Raw genomic sequence first — 26,445 nt, forward strand, 5'->3', positions numbered from 1 at the left:
TCTGTAGTATCTGGCTGGTGAATCTTGCCCATGTGCTCAGGGTTTAGCTGATTGCCATATTTGGGTTCGGGAAGGAATTTTCCTCCAGGGCAGATTGGAGAGGCCCTGGAGGTTTTTCGCCTTCCTCTGTAGCATGGGGCACGGTTGACTTGAGGGAGGCTTCTCTGCTCCTTGAAGTCTTTAAACCGTGATTTAAGGACTTCAATAGCTCAGACATGGGTGAGGTTTTTCATAGGAGTGGGTGGGTGAGATTCTGTGGCCTGCGTTGTGCAGGAGGTCGGACTAGATGATCAGAATGGTCCCTTCTGACCTTAGTATCTATGAATCTATGGTCACATCGGGAGACAGTGGCAGAGCTGGGAATAGAACCCAGGAGTCCTGGCTCCCCAGCTCCTCTCCCGCTCTAACCACTAGACACACTCCACTCCCAGAGCTGGAGATAGGACCCAGGAATCCTGACTCACAGCCCCCCCCCCCAACAGGCTCCACTCTCCTCCACAAGACAGGAGAACCCAGGAGTCCGGACTCCCAGCCCCACCCAATTCTAACTCGCTAGAGTCGCCTCCTCTCCACAAACCAGGAAAAGAACCCAGGAGTTCTGACTCTCAGCCCCTCCCCTGCTCTAACCACCAGCCGCCCCCCCCCCCGCTCCTCTCAGAGCTGGGGATAGGACCCAGCCCCCCTGCTCTAACCACTAGCCCCCAGCCTCCTCCCAGAGCTGGGGATAGGACCGAGGAGTCCTGGCTCCCGTTCCTTCGTTAACTTTCCCGGGCAGCACAATGGGAAAGGCTGCAGCCTCGCAGCGGGACCCAGGACTCCTGGGTTCCACCGGCCCCTCCCCCGAAGACCCGCACGCCGGCGGGCGCCGAGGGGAGAAGCGGCGCGGGCGGAGGGAAGGTTTTGGGGGAGGAGGAAACAATCTCGGTGGGAGGCGACGGCAACCAGCGCATTGTGCCATGCCCTGGCGCGGGCGGCGCTGCTTTCCCCGGAGCCTGGCCGGGATCCTGCAGTCCCGGGCGTGAGCGGAGCCCCGGGGGCCCCCGCGCCTCCAGGCAGGCGGGGTCCCCCCAGCCCTGGGGCCTAGCGGGGGGCGCCGCCATGCGGGGTGCCCGGGATGGGGGGCCGGCGCTGTGCCAGGGGGGCCGGGACCCCGAGCGCCAGAAGCACTGGGCCGAGCTCTTCGACCAGCTGGACACCAACAAGGACGGGCGGGTGGACATCAACGAGCTGCGGGAGGGCCTGGCGCGGATGGGCATGCATGCCAGCTCCCAAGCTGAACAGGTAAGGGCGGGATGGGCCCCTGCCACTGGGGGAGCCGGGGGGGGCTGAGGGTGCCTTCTGGCTGGCAGGGACTGTCACAGCTTCACTCTACAGTGGGGAAACTGAGGCATGGAGTAAAGCGGGGGGAGGGACTTGCCCAGGGTCATGCAGCGAATCAGTGGCAGAGCTGGGATTAAAACGTAGGAGTTGTGACTCCCAGCCCCCATTGCTCTAACCCACCAGACTCTCCCTCTCTAAACAGAATAGAACCCAGGAGTTCTGGCCCCCAGCTCCCTCCTGCTCTAAGCACTACAGCCCCCCCCCCGCCCCAAACTGAGAATAGAACCCAGGAGTTCTGGCCCCCAGCTCCCTCCTGCTCTAAGCACTACAGCCCCCCCCCGCCCCAAACTGAGAATAGAACCCAGGAGTTCTGGCCCCCAGTTCCCTCCTGCTCTAAGCACTACAGCCCCCCCCCGCCCCAAACTGAGAATAGAACCCAGGAGTTCTGGCCCCCAGCTCCCTCCTGCTCTAAGCACTACAGCCCCCCCCCCTCCCGCCCCAAACTGAGAATAGAACCCAGGAGTTCTGGCCCCCAGCTCCCTCCTGCTCTAAGCACTACAGCCCCCCCCTCCCGCCCCAAACTGAGAATAGAACCCAGGAGTTCTGGCCCCCAGCTCCCTCCTGCTCTAAGCACTACAACCCTCCCCCCCCCCCACCCCAAACTGAGAATAGAACCCAGGAGTTCTGGCCCCCAGCTCCCTCCTGCTCTAAGCACTACAGCCCCCCCCCCGCCCCAAACTGAGAATAGAACCCAGGAGTTCTGGCCCCCAGTTCCCTCCTGCTCTAAGCACTACAGCCCCCCCCCGCCCCAAACTGAGAATAGAACCCAGGAGTTCTGGCCCCCAGCTCCCTCCTGCTCTAAGCACTACAGCCCCCCCCTCCCGCCCCAAACTGAGAATAGAACCCAGGAGTTCTGGCCCCCAGCTCCCTCCTGCTCTAAGCACTACAGCCCCCCCCACACCCCAAACTGAGAATAGAACCCAGGAGTTCTGGCCCCCAGCTCCCTCCTGCTCTAAGCACTACAGCCCCCCCCCTGCCCCAAACTGAGAATAGAACCCAGGAGTTCTGGCCCCCAGCTCCCTCCTGCTCTAAGCACTACAACCCTCCCCCCCCCACCCCAAACTGAGAATAGAACTCAGGAGTTCTGGCCCCCAGCCCCCATTGCTCTAACCCACTACACTGTTCCCCCTCCAAACTGAGAATAAAACCCACAAGTTCTGGCTCCCAGCCCCCATTGCTCTAACCCACCAGACCCCCCACCCCTCCAAAGTGGGAACAGAACCCAGGAATTCTGACTCCTAGCTCCCTCCTGCTCTAACCACTAGACCCCACTGCTTCCCATTTTGGGTACCTCCTGAGCCAGATGCTCTGCCCGGGCAGCAGGAGCAACAGGCAGAGCTGGGGAGGGACAGTGACACTGGGAGCTACTCCCCTCTCCTCCCAGCTCCCTTCCTGAGATGGGGAAATGGAGGAACCCCACCTCCTCTGTCCCACTGATGTTCAGGGGGCCCCAGTATCTCTCAGCAGTGGGGACTGCTCAGCTACAGGGCTTGGCTTTCCAGCTGGGAGATGTTGTTTTGATCTCCGCATGTCAATGCATCCAGGAGAGGATGGGCATTGGGGTCATGGGGTGCAAAGGGGGGACCCTCTCTCCCCTAGCCCCTAAGACTTTGACCCCATTTGTGCCCTGTTCCAAGGAAGAGGGAGCTATCAGAGTCCCCTCCCCTGGTGGGACAGCGCCCGCCTCTGGGGAGGGACACCTGGGGCTCAGTGAGTGGGAAGATCTTGCATGCAAGCAGGGAAATGCTTGACTGAGGGCACAAGCACAGAGGCATACACACACTTCAGCCTGCGTGGCAGGCACGAGTGCACCCACACGTACACCTGACCACACGTGTGATGGTGTGTACCTATACAGCTGTACGCACGCAAACACACATGGGGCATATGAGCACGCATGCAAGCTGTACGTGAACCTGGGCTCCTGTGTATGAGGGACACGCACATGCAAGGGTGTTTTCATGGCAGGGGAGGTGAGCCCACAGCCACTTGTACATGGACACGCACACCCAGAGGTGGGCGTGGAACCCAGGAGTCCTGGAGGCCTCCCATTCCCCTTGCTAGACATTTGTCCAGAAAGTGCTCCCTGAATCATAAAATATCGGGGTTGGAAGGGACTTCAGGAGGTCAACCCCCGCTCCAAGCAGGACCAACCCCAACTAAATCATCCCAGCCAGGGCTTTGTCAAGCCTGACCTTGAAAACCTCCAGCGAAGGAGATTCCACCACCTCCCTAGGTAACACATTCCAGTGCTTCACCACCCTCCTTGTGAAAAAGTTTTTCCTAATATCCAACCTAAACCTCCTGCACTGCAGCTTGAGACCATTGCTCCTTGTTCTGTCATCTGCCACCACTTAGAACAGTCTAGATCCATCCTTTTTGGAACCCCCTTTCAGGTAGTTGAAAGCAGCTATCAAATCCCCCCTCATTCTTCTCTTCTGTAGACTAAACAATCCCAGCTCCCTCAGCCTCTCCTCATAAGTCATGTGCTCCAGCCCCCTAATCATTTTTGTTGCCCTCCGCTGGACTCTTTCCAATTTTTCCACATCCTTCTTGTAGTGTGGGGCCCAAAACTGGACACAGGACTCCAGATGAGGCCTCACCAATGTCAAATACAGGGGAACGATCACGTCCCTCGATCTGCTGGCAATGCTCCTCCTTGTACAGCCCAAAATGCCGTTAGCCTTCTTGGCAACAAGGGCACCCTGTTGACTCATATTCAGCTTCTCATCCATTGTAACCCCTAGGTCCTTTTCTGCAGAACTGCTGCCGAGCCATTCGGTCCCTAGTCTGTAGCGGTGCGTGGGATTCTTCAGTCCTAAGTGCAGGACTCTGCACTTGTCCTTGTTGAACCTCATCAGATTTCTTTTGCCCCAATCCTCTAATTTGTCTAGGTCCCTCTGTATCCTGTCCCTACCCTCCAGTGTATCTACCTCTCCTCCCAGTTTAGTGTCATCTGCAAACTCGCTGAGGGTGCAATCCACACCATCCTCCAGATCATTAATGAAGATATTGAACAAAACCGGGTATTTTGGGTAATTTAGGGTATTTTGGTCTTTGCTTGGGGTCCCCCTAGCTTTACCCATGGGGGGGGGCATTCTACTATTCCACAAACCACAGGAGGGTGTGCAAATGTCCATGTGTACACATCTGTTCCTGCGTGAGCTTCCCCATGCATGGCTGCACCCCATAGGTGTGTCTGCCTGTTTCTCCATGTGCAAGCCTGTGTCTGTGCATACATGTGCCCTCGTGCATACATGTGCATGCCCAGGTGCATATGTGCATGCCTGTGTGTGCACCCTTCTGCAGGGGTGCGCCCGTTTCCATGAGCGGGCCTCGACATGTGTGTGCTGCTGTGTCCTCTTGCACATGTGCTTTATGGCCCTGCCTGGTGGTGCCCTCATGCATGCGTGTGCCCATGTGTCCTCGGGTATGTGTGTGCATGGTCACGTGCAAGCGTGTGCATGCTTATATGCCCCCATGCAGTCTCGTGTGCGTGCACCCCCTGAATGTGTCTGCGTGTTCATAACCAAGTGTGCGTGCGCTCACGTGCCCCCATGCATACACTTCTGTGTTGCTAGACGGCACAATCTGCCAGGCCCAGTCTGCAGCAGCTGGGGGTGGTGAGCTCAACTTGGTGAGCTTGACCCTCTGGCTGGCTGAGTCCATTCTGCACCCCCAGTTCTGCCCCCCCAGGTTCCAGCCAATTGGTTCGGCGGGAGTAGCCATGGACCCCTCTGCTTAGGAAGCCCAGTGTCAGGGGAAACGGAGCTGGGGGGTTCCCAATGAAACATCAGACAAACAGGGGGAGGTATAAATAGGCCATGTCTCCGGCCTTATTTTTAGCCCATTGCTCATAGCCTCTTTACTATCACAGAACCGCAGAGGATGGGGATCTACTGGATTCCCCGTGCCCCAATCTAGCGCCCGTCCCCAAACCCTGAGCTCTCTCACTAAAGGCTCAAACAGCATTCTGCCAAACTCACACGGGGAGTTGGTGGCAATGATGGGAATAGAACCCAGGAGTCCTGACTCCCAATCCTTCCCACTTCTTTCCCTGGGCTTGTGACAGAACCCAGGAGTCCTGACTCCCAACCCCCGGCTCTAACCACTAGCTCCTACTCTCCTCCCAAAGCTGGGAATAGAACCCAGGAGTCCTGACTCCTCATCCACTTACTCCAAGCCCTGGATTACCTAATTTCCAGCCTGTCTTGATTGCAGGTGCCTGGAAATGCCTCAGGGAACAAGTGCCCAAAATGTGCCCTCACATCCGCCGCCACCCGTCTCCTTCTCCGCCTCTCACATGAGCGGCTGGGACGTGCAAGCGAGCCGGACCGGCATGTGGAATGTAAACAGAACAAGCCGAAAATAGTTGGGCCCGATCCAGGCCCTAATAACGAGGGACTTGTGGCAAAGCCAGAGAAGCCAGTGTGGGGCTGTTGGTTCGGATCACCTGGGTCATGGACCCCTACCCCACCACAAGGTCCCGGTGGGGTGTGGGGAGAGCACAGAGGGCTCTTATCCAAACCCCACTTCGGACACTGGTGCTTGAGGCCCAGTGGAATCCAGGTCCAAACCAAGCCCAGTTCTGGAGTCCTGGGCGAGGGGCAGCATGGGTCAGCGGACTGTCTCAGGACCATTGGCTAGAGGAGGGGCATCTGTGAAGCAGGACTCCTGGGTTCTCTTCCTGGCCAAGTCCCTTCCCCACTTTGTGCCTCAGTTTCCCCTGGTGGAAGTGGCGATGGAGACCTCCCCTGTGACGTTGGGAACATTTGGGTTGGCCAGGAGCCAGGGGTGGAAGAGGCGGCCTTGGTTCAGGTACAATAACAACTCTGTCATTGTCAGGGGGAGACATTCCCAGGAGCACACGGCCTTGGCTTTTCCAGCACGGGCCCCAGTCCACCCTTCTGCCCCTGCCTGGTGCTCCCTACGGGTGGGTAACGCCACCCAGCGGGACGGGGGGGGCAATTCCCTGCAGTTGGCATCCCGGCACATGGGAATCTGCCCTGCAAACTCTCTCAATTCTATGGAGGCTCGCCCGAGCACCCTTGCACACTCAGCTCACATACAACCTTGCACGCTCACCCTCCCGCTTACCTGCACTCACGCACAGTAACGTATGCAACCAATCGGATATTTCCTCGGGGGATACGCACCCTCTCACCGCCACAAACACACCTTCTCCCACAATCCAAGTGTCACACACAGAGGATGCCCCCTTCCCCCTCTAACCACTAGACCCCACTCCCCTCCCAGAGCCAGGCTTAGAACCCAGGAGTCCTGGCTCTCAGCAGTCGAGGTGGGATGTCGGGCAGCAGGTCCGAGGCGCGGGGGGAGGGGGCGGCCCGTCCTCACAGCCACTGTCCCCCCAGGAGATCCTGCGCGAGGGCGACACGGACCAGGACGGCGAGCTGGACTTTGAGGAGTTTGTGTGTTACCTGCAGGAGCGAGAGCGCAAGCTGCGGCTCATGTTCCACAGCCTGGACCGCAACAACGATGGTATGCCCCCCCACGCCCCCCCACAGCCTCCGTTCCCTCGCCCTGCCTCCCGCCCCCCACAGCCTCCCTTCCCTGCGTCGCCCTCCCCCTGCCCCCCACAGCCTCCCTTCCCTGCGTCGCCCTCCCCCTGCCCCCCCACAGCCTCCCTTCCCTGCGTCCTCTCCCCTGCCCCCCGCCCCCACAGCCTCCCTTCCCTGCATCGCCCTCCCCCTGCCCCCCGCCACCTCCCTTCCCTGCGTTCCCTTGCCCTGCCCCCCCCCCCCACAGCCTCCCTTCCCTGCGTCCTCTCCCCTGCCCCCCGCCCCCCACAGCCTCCCTTCCCTGCGTTCCCTCGCCCTGCACCCCACAGCCTCCCTTCCCTGCGTCCTCTCCCCTGCCCCCCGCCCCCACAGCCTCCCTTCCCTGCGTCGCCCTCCCCCCGCCCCCCGCCACCTCCCTTCCCTGCGTCCTCTCCCCGCCCCCCACAGCCTCCCTTCCCTGCGTTCCCTCGCCCTGCACCCCACCCCCCACAGCCTCCCTTCCCTGCGTCCTCTCCCCTACCCCCCCGCCCCCACAGCCTCCCTTCCCTGCGTCCTCTCCCCTGCCCCCCGCCCCCCACAGCCTCCCTTCCCTGCGTCCTCTCCCCTGCCCCCCGCCCCCCACAGCCTCCCTTCCCTGCGTTCCCTCGCCCTGCACCCCACAGCCTCCCTTCCCTGCGTCCTCTCCCCTGCCCCCCGCCCCCACAGCCTCCCTTCCCTGCGTCGCCCTCCCCCTGCCCCCCGCCACCTCCCTTCCCTGCGTCCTCTCCCCGCCCCCCACAGCCTCCCTTCCCTGCATTCCCTCGCCCTGCACCCCGCCCCCCACAGCCTCCCTTCCCTGCATTCCCTCGCCCTGCACCCCGCCCCCCACAGCCTCCCTTCCCTGCGTCCTCTCCCCTGCCCCCCCGCCCCCCACAGCCTCCCTTCCCTGCGTTCCCTCGCCCTGCACCCCACAGCCTCCCTTCCCTGCGTCCTCTCCCCTGCCCCCCGCCCCCACAGCCTCCCTTCCCTGCGTCCTCTCCCCTGCCCCCCGCCCCCCACAGCCTCCCTTCCCTGCGTCGCCCTCCCCCTGCCCCCCACCACCTCCCTTCCCTGCGTTCCCTCGCCCTGCACCCCGCTCCCCACCACCTCCCTTCCCTGCGTTCCCTTGCCCTGCACCCCACCCCCCACAGCCTCCCTTCCCTGCGTCCCCGCCCCCTGCCCCCCCCGCCATCTCCCTTCCCTGCGTCCTCTCCCTGCCCCCCACAGCCTCCCTTCCCTGCGTCCCCGCCCCCTGCCCCCCCCGCCATCTCCCTTCCCTGCGGTGCCCTCCCCACTGCTGCCCCAACCTCCCCTCCCCCACTTCCATACCTCCCTCCATCCCCCACCCCATCACTCCCTCTCCCCTTTCAGTCCCTCCCTCCCATCAGCCCTCCTCTCCCTCTTTCCCCTCCCTTCTTTCCTCTATTTCTCCCCCTAAGCTCTGCCCTCCGGTCTTCCTCCATCTTCTCTTCCCCCCCCCCCCACCTCCACTTCTCTCTCTCTGGCCCCGGTTGCTCCAGGCCCTACGCTCAGTGGTGGGGGCCAAGATGGCTCGAAGCCTGGGGATCTGGGCTTGGGCTCCTTGCGTCTGCTCTCCGTGGCCCCTGCGGGGCAAAGAATCTCCAGGGCACAGAGGAATCCGGCCTCCCCGCTCCCCAGGGCCACTGGGCCCCACTCCCCTCATGCGCCCCAGGGCCACCTAGTCATGTCCCCACCTAGTCCCTGACGCTGCCCCCGTCTGTCCCCTGGGCATGGGGCTCAGATCCGCCACCTGTGCCAGGGGCCTGAGAGCAGGGTCCACGTGCCAGCTCCACAGCAGCCGGGTGGACCCCCCCGCCCGTTGAGCAGGGGGGACTCTTCGGGGTCCCCTTTGCACTGCTGGAGGGGCCCGAGGGACAGAGAATCGGGCCTGTCTCGCTCAGTGCCAGCTTCCTTCCCTGGTTCCCTCAGGCCGTCACCAGCTGAATCTGACTCCCACGAGCCCCACCCAGGCCCCCAGGTTGCTCCCTCAAGGAGCCCATTGTGTTTGAAGGGACGATCCTGAATGGGACGGGGCCCAGTGCCAGGCTCAGCACCGCCCGGGGCTGCTCACGTCCCTGTTCGCCTGCTAACAGGTGATGAGCCTCTGACGTCAGCGTCCCGATCTTTGCTCATTGTGTCTCCAGCGGGAGCATCCCCTGCCCTGGGAAAGGAGGGGGAGTCTAGTGGTTAGAGCAGGGGGGAGCTGGGAGCCAGGGCTCCTGGGTTCTATACCCAGCTCGGGAGAGGGTCGGTCGGTCTCTGTCTGTCTGTCTAGGAGCTTCTTCCCCTCTCGGTTCCAGACCGGTTTCCTGTTGTTTCTGGCGGCTCAGGGGGTGGCAGGTGTCCACAGCTCCCCGTCGCCTGGGTGAACCAGGGGGCGCTGCCGTCGATGGGCGTGGACGAGATCTGGCCCCCCTAGAGAGACGGGGTGGAGGGTCAAGTCCAGAAGGGTCTAAGGCCTGAGGCCTCATGATGAGTGAGATATAAATATGGGGGGCTCAGTTATCTTGGGTGTAAACCTGATAGAGTCCTCTTGAAATCAGTGGAATGACTCTGCATTTACACTGGTGGTAGTGAGAAGGGAATATGTCCCAGTAAGTCTAGTGGTTAGAGGGGGGGGGCGGGGCTGGGAGTCAGGACTCCTGGCTTCTGTCCCTGGCTCTGGGAGGTGAGTGGGGTCTAGTGGTTAGAGCGGAGGAGGGGACTGGGAACTAGGACTCCTGGGTTTTATCCCTGGCTTTTAGAGGGGAGAGGGGTCTAGTGGTTAGAGCAGGGAGGTTCTCGACTCTGGGAACCAGGGCTCCTGGGTTCTCTGGGAGCCAGGGCTCCTGTTTCCGGCACCAGGGGCCCCCAATCTCAGTTGAAGGCTTCTGGGCGCTACCATAACAACACACACTGTGCCCCTGGCTTACGCGATCTCTTCATCCCCCTCTCATTCACTATGTTAGGGCTTTGACTCCCTGTCATAGAATATCAGGGTTGGAAGGGACCTCAGGAGGTCATCTAGTCCAACCCCCTGCTCAAAGCAGGACAAATCCCCAATTTTTTCCCCAGATCCCTAAATGGCCCCCTCAAGGATTGAACTCACAACCCTGGGTTTAGCAGGCTAATGCTCAAACCACTGAGCGTCCATGGGCTTGCTGGGACTGCCAGCCCATGGGTCCCTTCGATGGGGCCCTGGGGTCAGGAGCCGGACTGAGACCCAACCAACTCGGTTCACATGGTGAGGAGGGGGGCGCAGGGCGTTAGATTGGAAGCAGCTTCCAGACAGGGATGGATCTGGGCTGGTGCCAGGGAACTAAACGACTCCCAGCCACTTGATCCCCACCCCCACCTGGCTCTTTTTAACCCCTCCCCTTCCCAGCCTGGAGCTTGGGGGTGGGAGTTTGCCCCCTCCCCGCAGCCCCTATCAAGGATGAAGCTGGAGCCCTCGCTCCCCATTCTGGCCTTTCGGATCGGTCCCCTGGGGTGGGCGCCGGCCCGGGATGGCAAAGGGGGCAGGGATGCCGTGCCGCGTGTGGGCAGTGGGGAGATGAGAAGCAGGCACAGCTGGCGTCACGCCCTGGCAATTTTTAGCCTGGAGGGTGAGTGGCTTTTCAGTTCTCCCTCCGCTGGCACTGTCAGCTCGGAGAGACGCCTACCGGGGAGAGCCCGGCCGCCCACCAGTGCCTGCAGTGCCCACCGGGGCTAGACAGGGCTACACAGGGTCAGTGCTGGGCTGGGAAACCTCCAGGTAGCAGGCGGTGGTGCTGGGGGCCCCCAGGGGCTGCTTTTCCTCCTGGCTCAGGAATCAGCCAGTCCCTTGGGGGGCGCTCTCCCCGGCAGTCAGTGCTTGCCCCAGCGTGGCACTAGGGGGCGCTCTCCCCGGCAGTCAGTGCTTGCCGCAGCGTGGCACTAGGGGGCGCTCTCCCCGGCAGTCAGTGCTTGCCCCAGCGTGGCACTAGGGGGCGCTCTCCCCGGCAGTCAGTGCTTGCCCCAGCGTGGCACTAGGGGGCACGGTGCTGCAGGGTGGGGCTTCGCTAGGGGGCGCTCTCCCCTGGCACTCAGTGCGAACCCCAGCGTGGCACTAGGGGGCGCTCTCCCCTGGCACTCAGTGCGAACCCCAGCGTGGCACTAGGGGGCGCTCTCCCCTGGCACTCAGTGCGAACCCCAGCGTGGCACTAGGGGGCGCTCTCCCCTGGCACTCAGTGTGAACCCCAGCATGGCACTAGGGGGCGCGGTGCTGCAGGGTGGGGCTTCACTAAGGGGCACTCTCCCCTGGCACACAGTGCGAACCCCAGCATGGCACTAGGGGGCACAGGTGCTGCAGGGTAGGGGCAGCTCTCCCCTCCCAGTCGGGGCTGGCCCCAAAGCCCCAGGAGGAGGTGCTGTGTTACAGTTAAGGTCTGGGCAGCGACTGCTGATTCTGTAGCACTTTTGCAAGTGACATGGATATTATTGGCCCCATTCCCTGATTAAATTCCACTGACCTCAGCTCCCCATTGCAGTTTCTTCTTGGCGCAGGATTATCCTCCGCAGCCCGCCCCGTGCTGCAGTGCAGCGCTGCCGTGTGCTGGCAGACGGCCGCCACGTCCCACCCCAGAGGTGGCCGCGTCTCCAGAGCAGGCTGGAAACGATCCCTGCATCTCCCATGTGCGGAAGCACTTTGAGTTGAAAGTCACTTTAAGGTTTTTATCTCACGTTTAGCTACTATGGGAACAGGGATATTAGAACTGATGAGAGACCGAGGTCTTGGGTAGGTACTAATTATTGGTCTCGTTACCATGGTGTCTGAGCGCCTCACAAGCCCCATCGTCCTGATGGGGGAAACTGAGGCACACAGCACTACAGGAGTCTGTAGCAGAGCAGTGAATTGAACTCAGCTCTGCCAGGTCCCAGGCTAGGGCTCTAACCCCTGGGCCACCCTTCCCGCCTATGTAGGAGGGGTGGGGGATGGATGGGGATAGGTTAGCTCTCGTCTCTCTGGTTCAGGGGTTACTGGGATAGTATTGGATGGGTGAATGATCTTGGGATGGGAGCCGCAGAGGGTGGGTGCATGGAAGGATGGGGCTGGCACAGGATGGGTGGGTGGATGATACCACAGCAAAGCAGACAGCTCTGAGCCCTCTCTCTGTGCCCCATGCCACACAGACCAAGAACTTCCTAGGGCCGGGTCCCGCACCATCCCCTCCCTGCGCTCTGCGCCAGCTGCTCCATGCCCCTGGGATCTCAGCCCTTCCCGCGCTGGGCTCCATGCTGCCGGCTGACTCAGCGGCTAAGAGGCCACGTCCCCAGCCTCTAGCTAAGGGCCTGGCAAGGAAATCAGCTGGGGATTAATGCTAAGGACCTTAGTTCTCCGAACTGAACTGAGCCCCTTATGTAGGAGGCCCCTCCTGGCCAGCACGTGGAGGTGGCTCACGGAGGCCTGCAGCTGTTTAATCTTGGGGATACATGCCCAGGTGGGGGTGAGGGGCCCTGAATCGAAGCCTCCCTGGGCCCCACCGAGCATGTGCACAGGGTGGCTGGCTCCTGCTGTTAGCACTGGAAGGTGAGGGAATGGGTGTAAACATGCCAGACCTATCAGCTGCCCCTCTGCCTTACCTGGCAGAGCACCGCGTTGGCAGAGCTGGCAGCTGCAAGTGCTGGGTCCTGGGCTGTGCTCAGCTGGGACAGCAGCAGGTGGTTGCCCACGTGGGCGGCTTGGGGAGGTGCCAGCTGATCGATCAGGGTGGCTTTAATCTCTACGCCAGGGTGGCCAGTGAACAGCTGCACCCAGATAAATACATGTCTCTCCACTTTCCCCTCTGCTCCCTTTTTCCTTCTCTTCCTCCGTTTTCCCATACCCCTCCTCCGTCTTTCCCTAGGGAAGGTGTTTTCTCAGTGATTCTCCATCCCCCCCACTCCCCCCCGCACTCTTTCATTTTCTTTTTCTCTCACTCTTTCTTCCAGACAGGATTTACTTTGATTTACCCTCCCCTCTGTCCCATTCCCTCTTTGGCCTCCTCTCTGGGCTCACCCTCCACCTTTGATCGCTCTTCCGCCCTGCACAGAGTGGGACCCGCCGGGCAGGACGCAGCTGGGGTGCACAAGGAGAGAGGGGGCACACGCTTGCGCAGACGCAAACGTGTGCACAGACACGGGGCTCCGCTCGGATGTCTCACCGTGCAGGGCCAGAGACACACGTGTGTTCACATGCCTTGTGCCCGCACACACCCATGCCCACATGCATGCACGGCCCCCCCCCCCACCTACCTGCAGATCCAGACCTCAGACTGGAAGCCCAGCTGCCCCTCCCTCCCTGCCCCCCCATTGGCGCTCCCACCCGCTCGGGACCCCCTAAAGACGCCAGCTGCTGAGCCCAGAGCAGACTGTGGCTGGGGCTCTGGGGGCTGAGGCAGGGCTGGGTGAGTGCCCCCAGCCCCGTTCCTCCCCCTCTGGGCAGACCTGGTGCTTTAAGGAGCTCCCAGCCCCTCGCGAATTCACTGGCTGCAGCCTGGATGGGCCCCTTTTCGGCTGTCCCCCCCACCCACCCCTCTCTTCCAGGTGGGACGCCAGCACCCCCTTCTGGGGGGCTCGTTGCAGGAACCTAAGTGTCGGGCAGATTCCTCTCCCCACTCCCCATTATGGCATGCACCCCCAAACCCATCCCCCTGCCCCAGCCATCCCGGCCCCAGCTCTGCTCGCTGATCTCCCTGGGCATGCAGCGTGGGCGGGATGGGATGTAGAAACAGCTCCCCCTACCTTGTCCCCCCCCCCGCTATTCTGTTGATGCCCCTTGTGTGCAGCTCTATAGCCCAGTAGGACGCCCCCATCCCAGCCCCACCTGAATCCACCCCCCGCCCCACTGTCCCTGCTGACCTGCATGGTCCCCTATGCTTGTGCCTCAGGCCAGATCGACATGTCCGAGATCCAGCAGACATTCCACAGCCTTGGAGTCTACATCTCTCTGCAGCAGGCAGAGAAAATCCTTCAAAGGTGAGACCAGGGGCCCCCAATTCCCCCCCCGCCTGTATACCCCCAAACCTTGCCCCGCTGTCTGCTTGCAACTCCAGTGAGATCAGCCTCATCTCTGCCAAACAAGCTGCATTCATTACTGCTGCAGTCTGGCGGGGTAGAGCAGGGGGTCAGCTGGGAGCCAGGACTCCTGGGTTCTACTCTCAGCTCTAGGAGGGGAGTGGGGTCTAGTGGGTAGAGCAGGGGGGCTGGGTTCCCAGACTCCTGGGTTCTATTCCCAGCTCTGCCATTGATTCACAGGGGGGAGTAGTTCTGTACTTCAGCTGCCCCTGCCTGTGACCTGGGGATAATAAAACCTGCTTCCCCCCCACACGGTGGGGGTCTCGGTGGCTGAGCGTCTGCACAGCCACCTGTGTCCCTGGGCTGGTGGGGGCTGGTACAGGCCAGCGAGGGGGGCGGGGGATGAGGGACAGGGCATGTGAACCGACCCTCACCTTGGGCACGGCTGTTGTCTGCTTGGCAGCATGGACAAAGACGGCACCATGACCATCGACTGGCACGAGTGGAGAGACCACTTCATCCTCAACCCACTGGAGAACATGGAGGAGGTCGTCCACTATTGGAAGCACTCCATGGTGAGGTGGGGCTAGGGCCAGTCCTTGGCCGGGAGCCCAGACTCTGCTTCCCAGTTGGGAGCTCCCGGCCCATCACTGCCCAGACCCCCAGGTACCCATCACTGCCCGGCCAATGCACTCCATCAATGCGCCAGTTCGTATCTCCACTGGGAACTAGGCCGAGACCCACCGGCTCATGTCACCAACCTGAAGGTGCCTGGCTGGGCTGGAATAGGACCAGCAACCTGGATCCCAGCAGTTGGAGGGACAGGAGAGGGGCTAGGAATCTGGACTCCTGGGTTCTCTGTCCAGCTCTGGGAGGGGAGTCTAGTGGTTACAGCAGGGGGCTGGGAGCAGGACTCCTGGGTTCTCTGTCCAGCTCTGGGAGGGGAGTCTAGTGGTTACAGCAGGGGGCTGGGAGCAGGACTCCGGGGTTCTCTCCCCAGCTCTGGGAGGGAACTGGGGTCTAGTGGGTTAGGGCAAGGTGGGGTGGAGGGGTCGGCGGCAGTCAGGACTCCTGGGTTCCATTCCTGCCACCAAGGTGCTGAGCGGCGGCAGAGTGGACCAGCCCAACGCATCCCAGTCTGCCGAAGAGCTCAGTGACTCAGCCCGAGCAGCCCCCCTGCCCCCACCTTCTCCTCCAGGGAGCCGTGACCTAACCCATCCCTTTGTCCCATCCCTGATCCAAGGGGACAACAGCCCCCTTCTTAGCAAGTGCCCGGAGGCCAGGGCAGCTGGGAGGAGGCCAGTGGCGGGAGTTGGAAGGGCTGTTTCTCTTCCTGGGCTAATCTCAGCTGGCAATCAGCAAATAGGTTGAGATATATTTAACCCTGATTTATGGGTGGTGGAGGAGGGTGGATCGCTCCAGCGTTGGCGCTGAAGGCTGGGACTCAGGATTCCTCGGTTCTGACTCCAGCTTCAGGAGAGGAGTGGAGTCCAGCGGTTACAGCGGGGGGGGGGAGGTGGGCTTGGAGACAGGACTCCTGGGCTTTCTTCTTGACCTAGGGCAAGTCCCTGCCACTCCCTGTGCCTCAGTTTCCCCCTCCCCATAAAGGCAAAGGGCAGGATGAGCTAGAGGGCAAAGCTCTGTTCAAGTCCCTCCTCCACCGCAGAGCCCCCTAATCTCATTAGAGGGATTTCTTGGAGGCTTTATTGCCTGCCATGCCCTCCACACCCACTCTCACCTTCCTCCGCTCGCCCTGCCATGGAGGAACCTTCATCAGCTGCAGGGGATCCGGCTGGTGCGTGCCCCACCATGCTCCACAGGGCTGCTCTTGGGGGGCTCCCGAGGCTCTGGGTGCTGGCCAGGCTGTGGGAGGCTGAGCAGAGATGCCCCCAGGGCTTGGAGTCTATCCTGGGGGATCCCCAACGGGTAGGACATGTGGCTAGTCATCCGCAACTCAGTCCATCCCCCGCTTCCTGCCAGCTGGACTCATTAAACAACACCTGCGTGCAGGGAGGCAGGACTCCTGGGTTCCCAGCTCTGGGAGGGGAGTAGTGTCTGGTGGTTAGAGCAGGGGGCTGAGAGCCAGGACTCCTGGGTTCTATCCCCAGCTCTGGGAAGGGAGTGGGGTCGAGGGGGTTAGAGCAGGGAGAGGTTAAAATTCAGGGTTCTATTCCCAGCTCTGCCACTGTCTCCATGTATGACGCTGGCCAGCTCTGTGCCTCAGTTTCCCCATCTGTATAATGGCGGAGACACCCTACCGTTGCGAGGCAGCTTGGCAATCCTCCTTGGCACAGGAGTCCGTCAATAGGAAGCAGCATTCTTAGGGCTCCAGGCAGCCACAGGGGTGTCTCAGGGGCTTTGCACACCTGAATTTTCAATCCTACCAGAGAGGGGCTCGGAGCCTGGTGCTGCATGGCTCTCGGCGTTCATGGGCTCCCTCGACATGTGAGCCCAGAGGGTGGTTCCCCGAGGAGACTCCTGGCATGCGGCGATAGAGATGGCTTAAATCCTAAGCTTGGCTCCTCCAAGAGAGGAGCAGGCTTGCGCCTCACGTGGGCTACTAGTCAGTTCCTGGCTTTGGGGTTCAGTAGCATGGGGGAGGAAGCCAATGGCCACGGCGGACCCATTTCCTGCTGCTCAAAGGTGCCAAGCCCCTGTAACTCATGCCGGAGCTGCAGTTCGGCCACGGATTCCCCTGCCACCCTGGCCCCACCAGCTGCCGGTGTCTTCCCATTGGCGGTGAGTTGGCTCCCAAAGGGCCCGTGGGTGGCTGCAAGGGATAGCTGAGTGTGAGCCAGTGCAATGGGGTGATTCCCCTTGGGGGCCCAGTAACTTCCCGTAGAAGGGGGAGAGACAGGGTGGGACTGGGCTCTGGGGGTCCGTCAATACCGGCGTGGTAGCCTCCGTTATCAGAGCCCCTCCTTCCCACCCCACGCCCCGTGTGTTCCTGGCAGGAGGAGCCCCACTCACTCGCCTCCCTGCGGGTGTGAGACATAATGAACGGCCAGGCTAAATTAAACCCGACCTTGGACAAGCCGCAAGGCTAGCGTGAAGTCGGATTAGTTGATGCAGCCCGGATGGTGTCGGGGGTAGGGGGAGAATTTCCCTCTATGGGGCCCGGGTGCAGGTTCCGTTCCTGGCTCTATCGCTGGCCTGCTGGGTGACCTGGGGCAAATCACTTCCGCCCCGCCCCCTGCCCCCTCTGTGCCTCAGTTTTCCCACCTGTAAAAGGGGAGTAAATGTTACTGATTTCCCTTGTGAAGCGCTTTGAGGTCAGCTGATAACAGCCAGGGGGTGCTGTTCTTTGGGGGTTTCGTTCCAGGGCTTTGCACTGTCCTTGGGTTTCTGGTTCTGATCCGCTTGCCTCTCCCGGCAGGTCCTGGACATTGGCGAGTGCCTTACGGTCCCTGACGAATTCTCTGAGAAAGAGAAGAAGACGGGGATGTGGTGGAAGCAGCTGCTCGCGGGCGCCATGGCCGGGGCCGTCTCCAGAACCGGAACCGCCCCGCTGGACCGGCTTAAAGTTTTCATGCAGGTAAGTAATAAAGGCTCCCAACTTGTTGCTCGGGCCGTGGCTATAGGGAGGTGGGCATTATGCACCTGAATGGTCTGACCTTGCAGTGACGCCCATGGGCATGTGCCTGGGGTGGAATGTAGCAGCAGCTGGGCATTGGTATAGCTGGGCACAGCTGATGGCTGCCCTCCTCCCCAGGAGGTGCCACAAAGGCACCCCATAATTCTGCATGAAGTTCTGGGGCACCCCATCTCCAAAAGGACCATGGCAGAAGGAGAGGGGGTTTGGAGATGGGCAGTGAGATCGATCGGGGGGCCTCACCCTGGAGGTGGCTGCATTTCAGCACTGAACGTGCAGGCTCGGTGCAACATTGCTGTGCAGGTATTAACCAGCTGCCGTGCCCCACCGCAGAGGTGGCCGCATTCCGTGAGGCCGGGGTTCCTAATGAGGCCGGGCATCCAGCCCCTCCAAGGCGGGGCACCCTCCCCGGGCACTGATGCCGCGGCATCTCCGGTGCAGGTTCACGCCTCCAAGACCAACAACATGAACGTGTTGGGGGGCTGAAAGGCATGATCCAGGAAGGGGGCGTCCGCTCACTCTGGCGCGGCAACGGGATCAATGTGCTGAAGATCGCTCCTGAGTCTGCCATCAAGTTCATGGCCTATGAGCAGGTGGGTGCCGGGGGAGGAGTACAGATACAGGGATGTCAGGGCGTCTACACTCCCCTCCTTAAGATAGGGAGAGAACCCAGGAGTCCTGAGTCCCAGCCCCCCTAGTCTAACCCACTAGACACCACTCCGCTCCCAGAGCTGGGGACAGAACCCAGGAATCCTGGCTCACGGTCTCCAAGCACATCCAAATGCAGACAGCTTCTCCCCACCCCCAGAATATCTTTCCATTGGGACTACAGCCTGGGACCCCATGGTACGACCCAGCACCTGCCTTTGCCCACTGAAAGGTGGGGCGGGGATCACAAACTGGAAAATGCCTTCGGGGCACAGGCGATTGACCTGCTGCTTCTCATCACAGATCAAGCGGGCGATTCGTGGGCAGCAGGAGACGCTGCGGGTGCAAGAAAGATTTGTGGCTGGCTCGCTGGCCGGTGCCACTGCTCAGACAATCATATACCCCATGGAGGTAAGGCCCCCCGTGGACATCAGCCACCCTCTAGGTGGGCACCAATCCAGGGTTTGCATCAGTGCGGTAGCTACAGACTGGCCTCCTTGAAAGCTCCCCTGTCCTGTATGAAAGCATGGACCTTTGGTGGTGTTACTCAGAGGAATGGTTAAGGCACGGGCCTGCCATTCAAGAGACCCGAATTCAGGTCCCAGCTCTGCTACTGACTGGCCATGTGACCTTGGCATGTCCCTCAGCCTCCCTGCCTCAGTTTCCCTAGCTGTACAATGGGGTAATAGCAGTGTGAGCAGCACCTGCCTGAAGACCCTGAAGATGGGAAAGGCCAGAGACTGCAGTAATGGGATAAGTACGATCGTGTTTGGGGGGGCTGCAAGGCATGATCCAGGAGGGGGGTGTCTGCTGTCTGTGAGGGACTCGGTAGGGGGCGCTGTCTCTCAGACTAGGCACTGGAGAGTGCTGTACTGCCGGGGAGCAGGTGCCCGGAGCCAGTGCTGATCCAGCGTGGCACTAGGCGGTGCTATGGTGGGAGGGTGCTCAGTAGGGGGGCATCTCCTCACAGTCAGTGCAGCACTAGGGGGTGTTGTGCTGCAGGGGGGGGGGCTCACGAGGGGGAGCTCTCCCCTTGCAATCGGTGCTGGCCCAATGCCCAGCATGAGGCCCCGGGGGAAAGTGCCTTTCACGTGAGCTGTACGGTCTCAGGCTTGCGTGCCCATGATCGTTAAAGAGCCCTTGAAGTTCCTTATAGCAATGGCTGTCGGGACATTAGCATCCGTGCCCAAGCCAGATCCCAGCTCGAGAAATGCAGTTCTCCCTCCTCAGTCCTTCCGGTGATTCCTTATTCCAGTCCTAAGCTACTCTGTCAAACAGGTTTCTGCCCACCACCACAGAGGGATACATTTCAGTATTGGGTGTGCCCATGCTACGTGGCTGCAAGTCAGTGGTTGTGCCCACCCCAGAGGGGGCTGCTTTTCAGTACCAGTGAGTCATTGCTACGCGGCTAGCCCGTGGCTGTGCCACACAGAGGCAGCTGCATTTGAGTGGTGGGCAAGGGCCCTTGCTGTTTTCGCTATCTGAATGAATCCGGTCCCCAGGTGCTGAAGACCGGTGACCCTGCGGAAGAGGGTCAATACTCGGGGATGGCCGACTGCGCTAAGAAGATCTGCAGAAGGAGGGAATCCGGGCCTTTACAAGGGCTACCTGCCCAATGTGCTGGGCATCATCCCCTACGCTGGCATCGACCTGGCTATCTACGAGGTCAGGGCCCGCGGGGCCACAGACTGCAAATGAGGTGGAGGGGGTGGAGTCTGTTGGCAATAGGCTCCTCCCCCACCATTGGTGTCAGGGTCTGAGAGCTTAGCATGGGCAAATCTGTCACACGCTGGAGTCTTGACTTCAGGCCCCACTCCCTCTCTAACCACTAGACACCATTCCCCTCCCAGAGCTGGGGTGGAACCCAGGAGTCCTGGCTCCCAACCCCCCTGCTGTAATCACTAGACACCGCTCCACTCCCAGAGCTGGGGGTGGAACCAGGAGTCCTGACTCCCAGACCCCACTGCTCTCACACTAGACCCCATTCCCTTCCCAGAGCCAGCAGTGGAACCCAGGAATCCTCACTTCCAATCCACTGCAGCCCTCATCCCTTGCAACTCCCATCCCTCTGCTGTAGCCCCTCTGGCATCCACCCCTCCTCAGGTCTCCTCTCCTCCTCCTGTAGACGCTGAAGAACATGTGGCTTCAGAAGTACAGCAAGAACACAGCGGACCCCGGCATCCTGGTGTCCTGGCCTGCGGACGATGTCCAGCACTTGCGGGCAGATAGCCAGCTACCCCCTGGCCTTGGTGAGGACCCGGATGCAAGCCCAAGGTAAGATCGGGGGACATGCACTGAGTGAGGGATGCCCTTGGGGGGGGCTGGGACAGTGGCCCAGAAACCCCGGGGATGGTCGTGGCCTAAGGACTCCGAAAGCAGAGGAAATTTCTGCGTCCCAGGGCAGGACCCATGAGCTGCGCAGCTGACCCAGGTGCATTATGGGCTAGGAGAACCAGTGGTCCAATCCCCATGGGCCAGGCAGCCAGGGTGGTTGGGGGACCAGCAGCAGCCCCTGTTCTGGGCTCCCTGCTTCCCGGCCTGGGGCCTCGACTAGTGGAGAGACGGGGCTCAGCACTCCCCGCCCCTCCCCACAGCACTTCCCCTGGACCTGCGCCTGGGGGCAGATCCATGGGGCAAGGAGCAAGTGGGAGTTCAGGGCAGGTCAGCTGCAGCGCTAGAACGAGCCGTCCCTGTGCAGCATTGCTGCGCCCAGCTGCTGTGCCTCACCCCAGAGGCAGCTGCATTTCCATGCTGGCAAGCCATCCCTGGGGCATATTGCTGCGTACCCAGATGCTGCACAATGCATTCACCATATTTGGGGCCCTCTGCCTGGCTCCCTGTGTCAACAAGAGCAGCCTTGGGGCTGCTCTAACTCATGCTTCACCCCGTGGGCCTTGGGGAGCAGAGAATAGCAGTAGCACGGCATGCTCTGGCAGTGCCCCCAAGCCACCTGCTGCATGGGGGTCCAGGAGCAGGGCTGGGGCAAAGCCCCCTAAAAGCTGGGGGGGAAAGTCCCCTCCACAGGGAGATTTTTGAGGTTCCCCCCCATTCCCCCATAGCCTGAGTGTAACTGAGCCTCAGGCCGTGCTGGTGGGGGTCAGGTGGGGGTGACAGTGAGTGGCAGAATGTGACCGGGACCCCTTCTCCCCCCAGCCTCCATCGAGGGTGCCCCGCAGCCCACCATGCTGGGCCTCTTCAAGCACATCCTGTCGCGGGAGGGGGTGCTGGGCCTGTACCGGGGCATCGCCCCCAACTTCATGAAAGTGATCCCCGCTGTCAGCATCAGCTACGTGGTCTACGAGAACATGAAGCAGGTGCTGGGCGTGACGTCCAGATGAACCCGTCGGCCTGGCGGGGCACGGATGCCCCTGCTCCATGGCTTGCCCCCTGCCCCCTCGCTGCACTTTGGAGGCTGACAGAGCAGGATCTGGACCGGGGGTGGCTCCGGATCCAGGAGCGTTAAGAGGGATGCTGAGAGGTCTCAGCTACACCCCCCCACACACACACACCCCTCCTTCAATGCAGCGGGGCTGAGCCGTTCCAGAGGACCAAACCCTGGAGCAGCCCAGGGGCGTTGCCTCTGAGCGTGCCCGGAAAGGGGAACCCTCGCCCCACCTCTGCCACTCAGAGCATGGCTGCTGGGGGCACCCTTTGCCAGGGGGTGTGGGCTAGGAGTAGACCCGGGGCACTGGGGGCGGTGGGGAGGGGATTAATACAAGCCTCAGGGTTTGGCTAATTTTAGTTTGAGATTTGACAAGCTCCCCCGCCACTCCAGCCCCCAGCTCTGCTTAAGGGAGCGTCGCTCCTGGACGCACACGACACATGCACAACCCCGTTCCCTGCATGCTACGGCCTGGGGCATGGCATGTTTCCTGCACTGGGGGCTTTGCTGCCCCTCTCCTGCCCCCGAAGCACTCGCTGACATAGCACGGTCAGGGGATCCCAGTGGAGACTCCTCCAATCAGCACTGACACTGGATTCCAGAGGAGACTCCTCCAATCAGCATCCCCTGACTCAGTACTGACACTGGATCCTGCGGGAGAATCCTTCCAATCAGCACCGACACTGGATCCCAGTGGAGAGTCCTCCACTAGCCACTCCCCCACAATGATACAGGACTCTAGGGGGAATCCTTCTAGAAGGACTCACTGACATAGTGATCCCACTGGATCCCACCGGGGATCCCCTCCTGTAGAGAGGGTCACCCCCTACGTAGCATTACCAGAGCCCAGCTGGACCCCCCCCTGCAACTCCCCCCAGCCCAGGCGCTGCACCGGATCCCCCAAGGGGCTGCAGCCTAAAACACATGTGCATGGACCTTGCAAAAGGGGGAGGCCACATGTGACTTGCCTGCGGGGCTACCTTGAAATCAGGGCTAGCGCCAGCTCTTCCTCCATTGCCACCCATTCTCTCTGCCCTCGCCTAGGCAGGGGAGACCTAGCACTGGTAGCCTCTTCCCTTACCTGGGGGAAGCCCGGCAGCCTCAGCGGTCTCCTCTCCACACACCGAGCAGATCTCCCTCTGCACACCAGGGGAGACCCACTGGCCTCTGGGCACCTGGGGCCAGGGGGCAGTGGTTGGGGCAGGGCGCGGCCCCTGGCACAATGGACAGGCTAAAAGCCGAGTGGTGGGGGCACGGGCCCACTGCGAGGCAGGGGGCAGAGTGAGCCACACAACGCCCGCTGGCCCGAGTGGGGTGGGATGCAGTGAGGGCTTGTGGCCCCAGGGTAGCCAAGCCCAGCCCATGGGTTACCCCAGGGCAATGTTGCCAGGGCAGATGGGGGTGAAATTCCACCCAGGCAAGGGGCAGTGCTGGGCATGTGCAGACCAGCCGCTGTGACATAACCCCATCCAGCAGGGGGCAGCGTTCTTCAACCCCAGTGGGTCCCCTGCCACTCGCAGCGCGTAGGCGGGACGGGACGTCCAGCAGGGGGCAGCGTTTTACACACTCACAGTGCTCCCCTCCCCCCCCCCCAGCCCCAACCTTGGGCAGAGGTGCCATTCTAGCCTGCAGGGGACAGCTTCACCCCCCTGCATGCGCGCTGCCCCCACCTATACATACTTGAGCACGTGTGAAATTCCATCCACTCGGGGGCAGCACCCCCACCCCTCTCTTCAGCTCTCCTAGGGGGAGCCCTGGGGCACACGCCACGGAAAGCGTCGGCCTCTTTTGCACAGGGAGGGTTTTAACTCTGGCCCGTGACGGACTCTGCCTGGTTTTCTGTGGCCCATGTGGAGGCCCCACCCCTCAGGTACCGAGGCAGGGGATTACGCCCCCTTCTCCCCCACGCCGGGGAGGGTGGATCCCCCGGACAGAATATTCTTGTATTATGATTTTGCATCAGGGTTTTCGTTAGCGCGCCTGCCTGCGGGCTCCCCGGCCGTTTCTTTGCAATGGCTCCGCTGGGATCCGCTTGGATCCCTCTCACCGTGTTCCAAGCTGCAATCTCTTCCCCGTCACTACAGCAGGAGCAGTCACCATCGGGACCCTCTAGCAGATCCCTCCCCCCCCAGACCTTGGACGCAGACATTTTTCTGCATCAATCCTGAGCCGGCCTCTCCCTCTCCCGTCCTGCTGACGCCGGCTCCGAGCCAAGGCCACGGGGGAGCGGGGAAAGAATTACAGAACCCTTTAGTCCTGCGAGGGTGTCCTAGACTCCTTGGTGGAAGGGGGCCTCTAGAGAAGACCATGAGAATGGCCATACTGGGTCAGCCCTATGGCCCATCTCCCGGTGTCCTGTCTTCGGACAGCGGCCAATGCCAGGTGCTTCAGAGGGAATGAACAGAACCGAGTGATTAGCGAGTGATCCAGCTCCTGGCCTCAGTGCTTAATTTGCAATGAAAGAGGTGCCAGCGCTCAAGCAAAAATTTTGTTTTTACTTTCATAACTGATGCAGCAAGCCCAGGGGTGCCGGGGCTCTGAACGGCCGTGCCCGGGGGTGCCGGGGCTCTGAACGGCCGAGCCCTGGCACAAATTGAGCACTGCCGGTTGTCCAGTCTCTGCTTCTGGCAGCCAGAAGCCCAGGGACTGAGGGATTGATTTGTGTTTTGGGGGGGGCATCAGTGGGGTGAGCTCCCCCAATAAAACCAGAGCAGAAGTCTGGGTGGAACCTCCCCCCGCCCCGCCCCGTGAGCTGGGTCATTGGCTGGGACCGAACCTAGGACCGATGCAGGCGCCTCTGCTAACTAAGCCAAAGGACCAGACTGTTTTGCTCACTCGCAGTAGCTGACTCCTGAGCAGCCATACAAAATCTGACCACTAGAGGGCAACAGAGAGACTTCGCCTGGGGGCACCCCCAAGCAATATCTGCAGAGCCCGGGGGGGGGGGGGTGCAGCGACTGGGGGGCTGGGAGTCAGGAAGGAGTCCTCCTCCCTCCTCTGAGAGCGTGGGGCTGTGTACGGGCAGGCTGTGGGGAGGGGCCTGCTCCCTGAATGTAAGAGCAGGTGCTGAGCAGCTGAGGACTGGGGAAGTTGTGACATGGTGGGGAAGGAGCCCATGGGGTGGGGGACACTGCAAACTCCTGGCACTGTTTGAAGCTTATTATTATTGTTTTAATCTTATTTAATTCCCCCCTTCCCCACTCGAGGTTTGTGTGATGAGAGGCACAAAGGGTTAGAGATAGTAGGGGGCAGTGGCAGGTTCTTGGAGGGGGTCAGAAACAGCCCTTCCCAGTATGGGGCAGAAGACTAACAGCCCTCCTCTGGTGTGGGGCAAACAGGCTTCCCAAGGGGCAATTGGTCCCTCTGCAGTAGGAGGTGCTGTGAGCACCTGGGGTGGGGCAGAGTTCGCATTTCGCCATCCTAGCGTTTCCCCTTGGAGCTGAGGACACCTGACCCCAAGCCGGAGCCAGCAGCTTTGCTCCGTGGTGCCTTGCATGGTGGCCAGTAACCGGTGGGAAGAGCGCGACGTTCGCCCTATCTCCGCGGGGCCTGGCACTGCCCCGCGCCCACCTGCCAATGTGCTGGCTGCAGGGCTGGCTGGTAGGCCCGACTCTGCGCCCAGGGGGGCTGCCACTTCAAAGGGAAAAAAGAGCTAATAAAGTTTTCTAAACTTTCCTCCTTGTTCTGTCGCTGGAGGGAGCTGGGGGGATTTTAATGGGGTGAGGGGTTGGGATAGCTCCATGCACCACATCAGCCGGGCTCCCCCACAGGGGCAGGAGCCACCCCCTCTTTCGCCAGATGCATGAGCCACAGCCATCAGGGCACCAGAGCGGGTGGGGCTCTCCCAGCTGCCATGGCTAGGAGGACAGAGCATTGCAGCTGCATGGCCGAGGAACAACTGGCTCAATTAGCCTCAGAGGCCTAGATGTGACTCCCAGCTCTGCCCCCAGATTCCCTACCAGCCCTTGAACTAGTCATGCCATTTGGGCCTCAGTTTCCTCCTTTGGCCCACCTCGTTTAGCTGGGTAGCTCTTCCATGCAGGGGCTGTGTCTCTGGGAGTCCATACTCCGTGTCACGGGTAGCAGAGCTGGGATTCCCGCCGGTAGGGGGCAGTGTGACGCCCAGGGGTGTTCCAGCCAGAGATGCTACAGCCAGTTTCATGCAGTGGGGAGCAAGTCAGAGCCCTGGCTCCTGTGTCAGTCCAGCTGTTGGGGGTGGATCCTTAGGGTGCCTGGGTGCCACCGAGGTTCAGATAACCATGGGAACTATAGATCCCTGCCCCTGCTTGCACTCGCCCCTAAGATCATGCTGAAGCCTATAGGGCACAGATTTGACCAGGGTAACACCCACCTTGATCATCCATGCTCCTATCTAAGACTGAGAAGGATGCAAGATGAGGGTTCAATTCCTGCCTCTGCCACAGACGCCTTGGGTTGCACTGCTTTAATCTCTCCGTGCCTCAGTTTCCCCCAGTCTGCAAAATAGTGAAGACTAACCCAGAGCTGTCTTGGGGTAGGTTCATTCTGAGGCACTACCAGGATGGGGTGCCACATAAGGTCCAGCCTGGAGCTCCAGGGCCTACAGGCAAGTGGTCAGCTCCCGCCTCTCCGACACATGGGCTCAAGGTGAAGGCTGAGCAGTTCCCCTGCAGCACTGGGGCAAATCGCTTGGTAACTAGAGCTCTGCAGCAGCATGGCTGGAACCCAGACCATCTCCCTCCTAAAGCACAGGCCCTTATTGCTCGAGCTATCAGGGACTCTCCCTCAGCTGTAAGCTCTATAGGGACTATGGCACACAGTGATCCAGGTCATCACTTCACCACAACAACCAGGCTACAACTCAGGTCTGACAGCACAAACCCCTATGGCTTCGAGAGGGGGAATCTCTATGA

At 61.1% G+C, this 26,445-nt stretch overlaps 1 protein-coding gene across 1 annotated transcript; it reads left to right on the forward strand.

Moving 5' to 3' along the window:
* The first annotated feature begins 847 nt into the window (after positions 1-847).
* Positions 848-25,227, forward strand: SLC25A23 (solute carrier family 25 member 23). Its single transcript, XM_038379055.1, is given in 13 exon segments — positions 848-1,281; positions 6,753-6,879; positions 13,805-13,892; positions 14,395-14,506; positions 17,308-17,466; positions 17,965-17,995; positions 17,998-18,116; positions 18,475-18,582; positions 19,674-19,762; positions 19,764-19,836; positions 20,297-20,361; positions 20,363-20,445; positions 21,325-25,227. Coding segments are annotated over 13 exon segments (1,422 nt in total). The 5' UTR covers positions 848-1,098; the 3' UTR covers positions 21,510-25,227.
* The last annotated feature ends 1,218 nt before the right edge of the window (positions 25,228-26,445 follow it).

The sequence above is a fragment of the Dermochelys coriacea genome, chromosome 20, assembly GCF_009764565.3.
Source record: "Dermochelys coriacea isolate rDerCor1 chromosome 20, rDerCor1.pri.v4, whole genome shotgun sequence".
In the NCBI taxonomy this organism is placed as follows: domain Eukaryota; kingdom Metazoa; phylum Chordata; order Testudines; family Dermochelyidae; genus Dermochelys; species Dermochelys coriacea.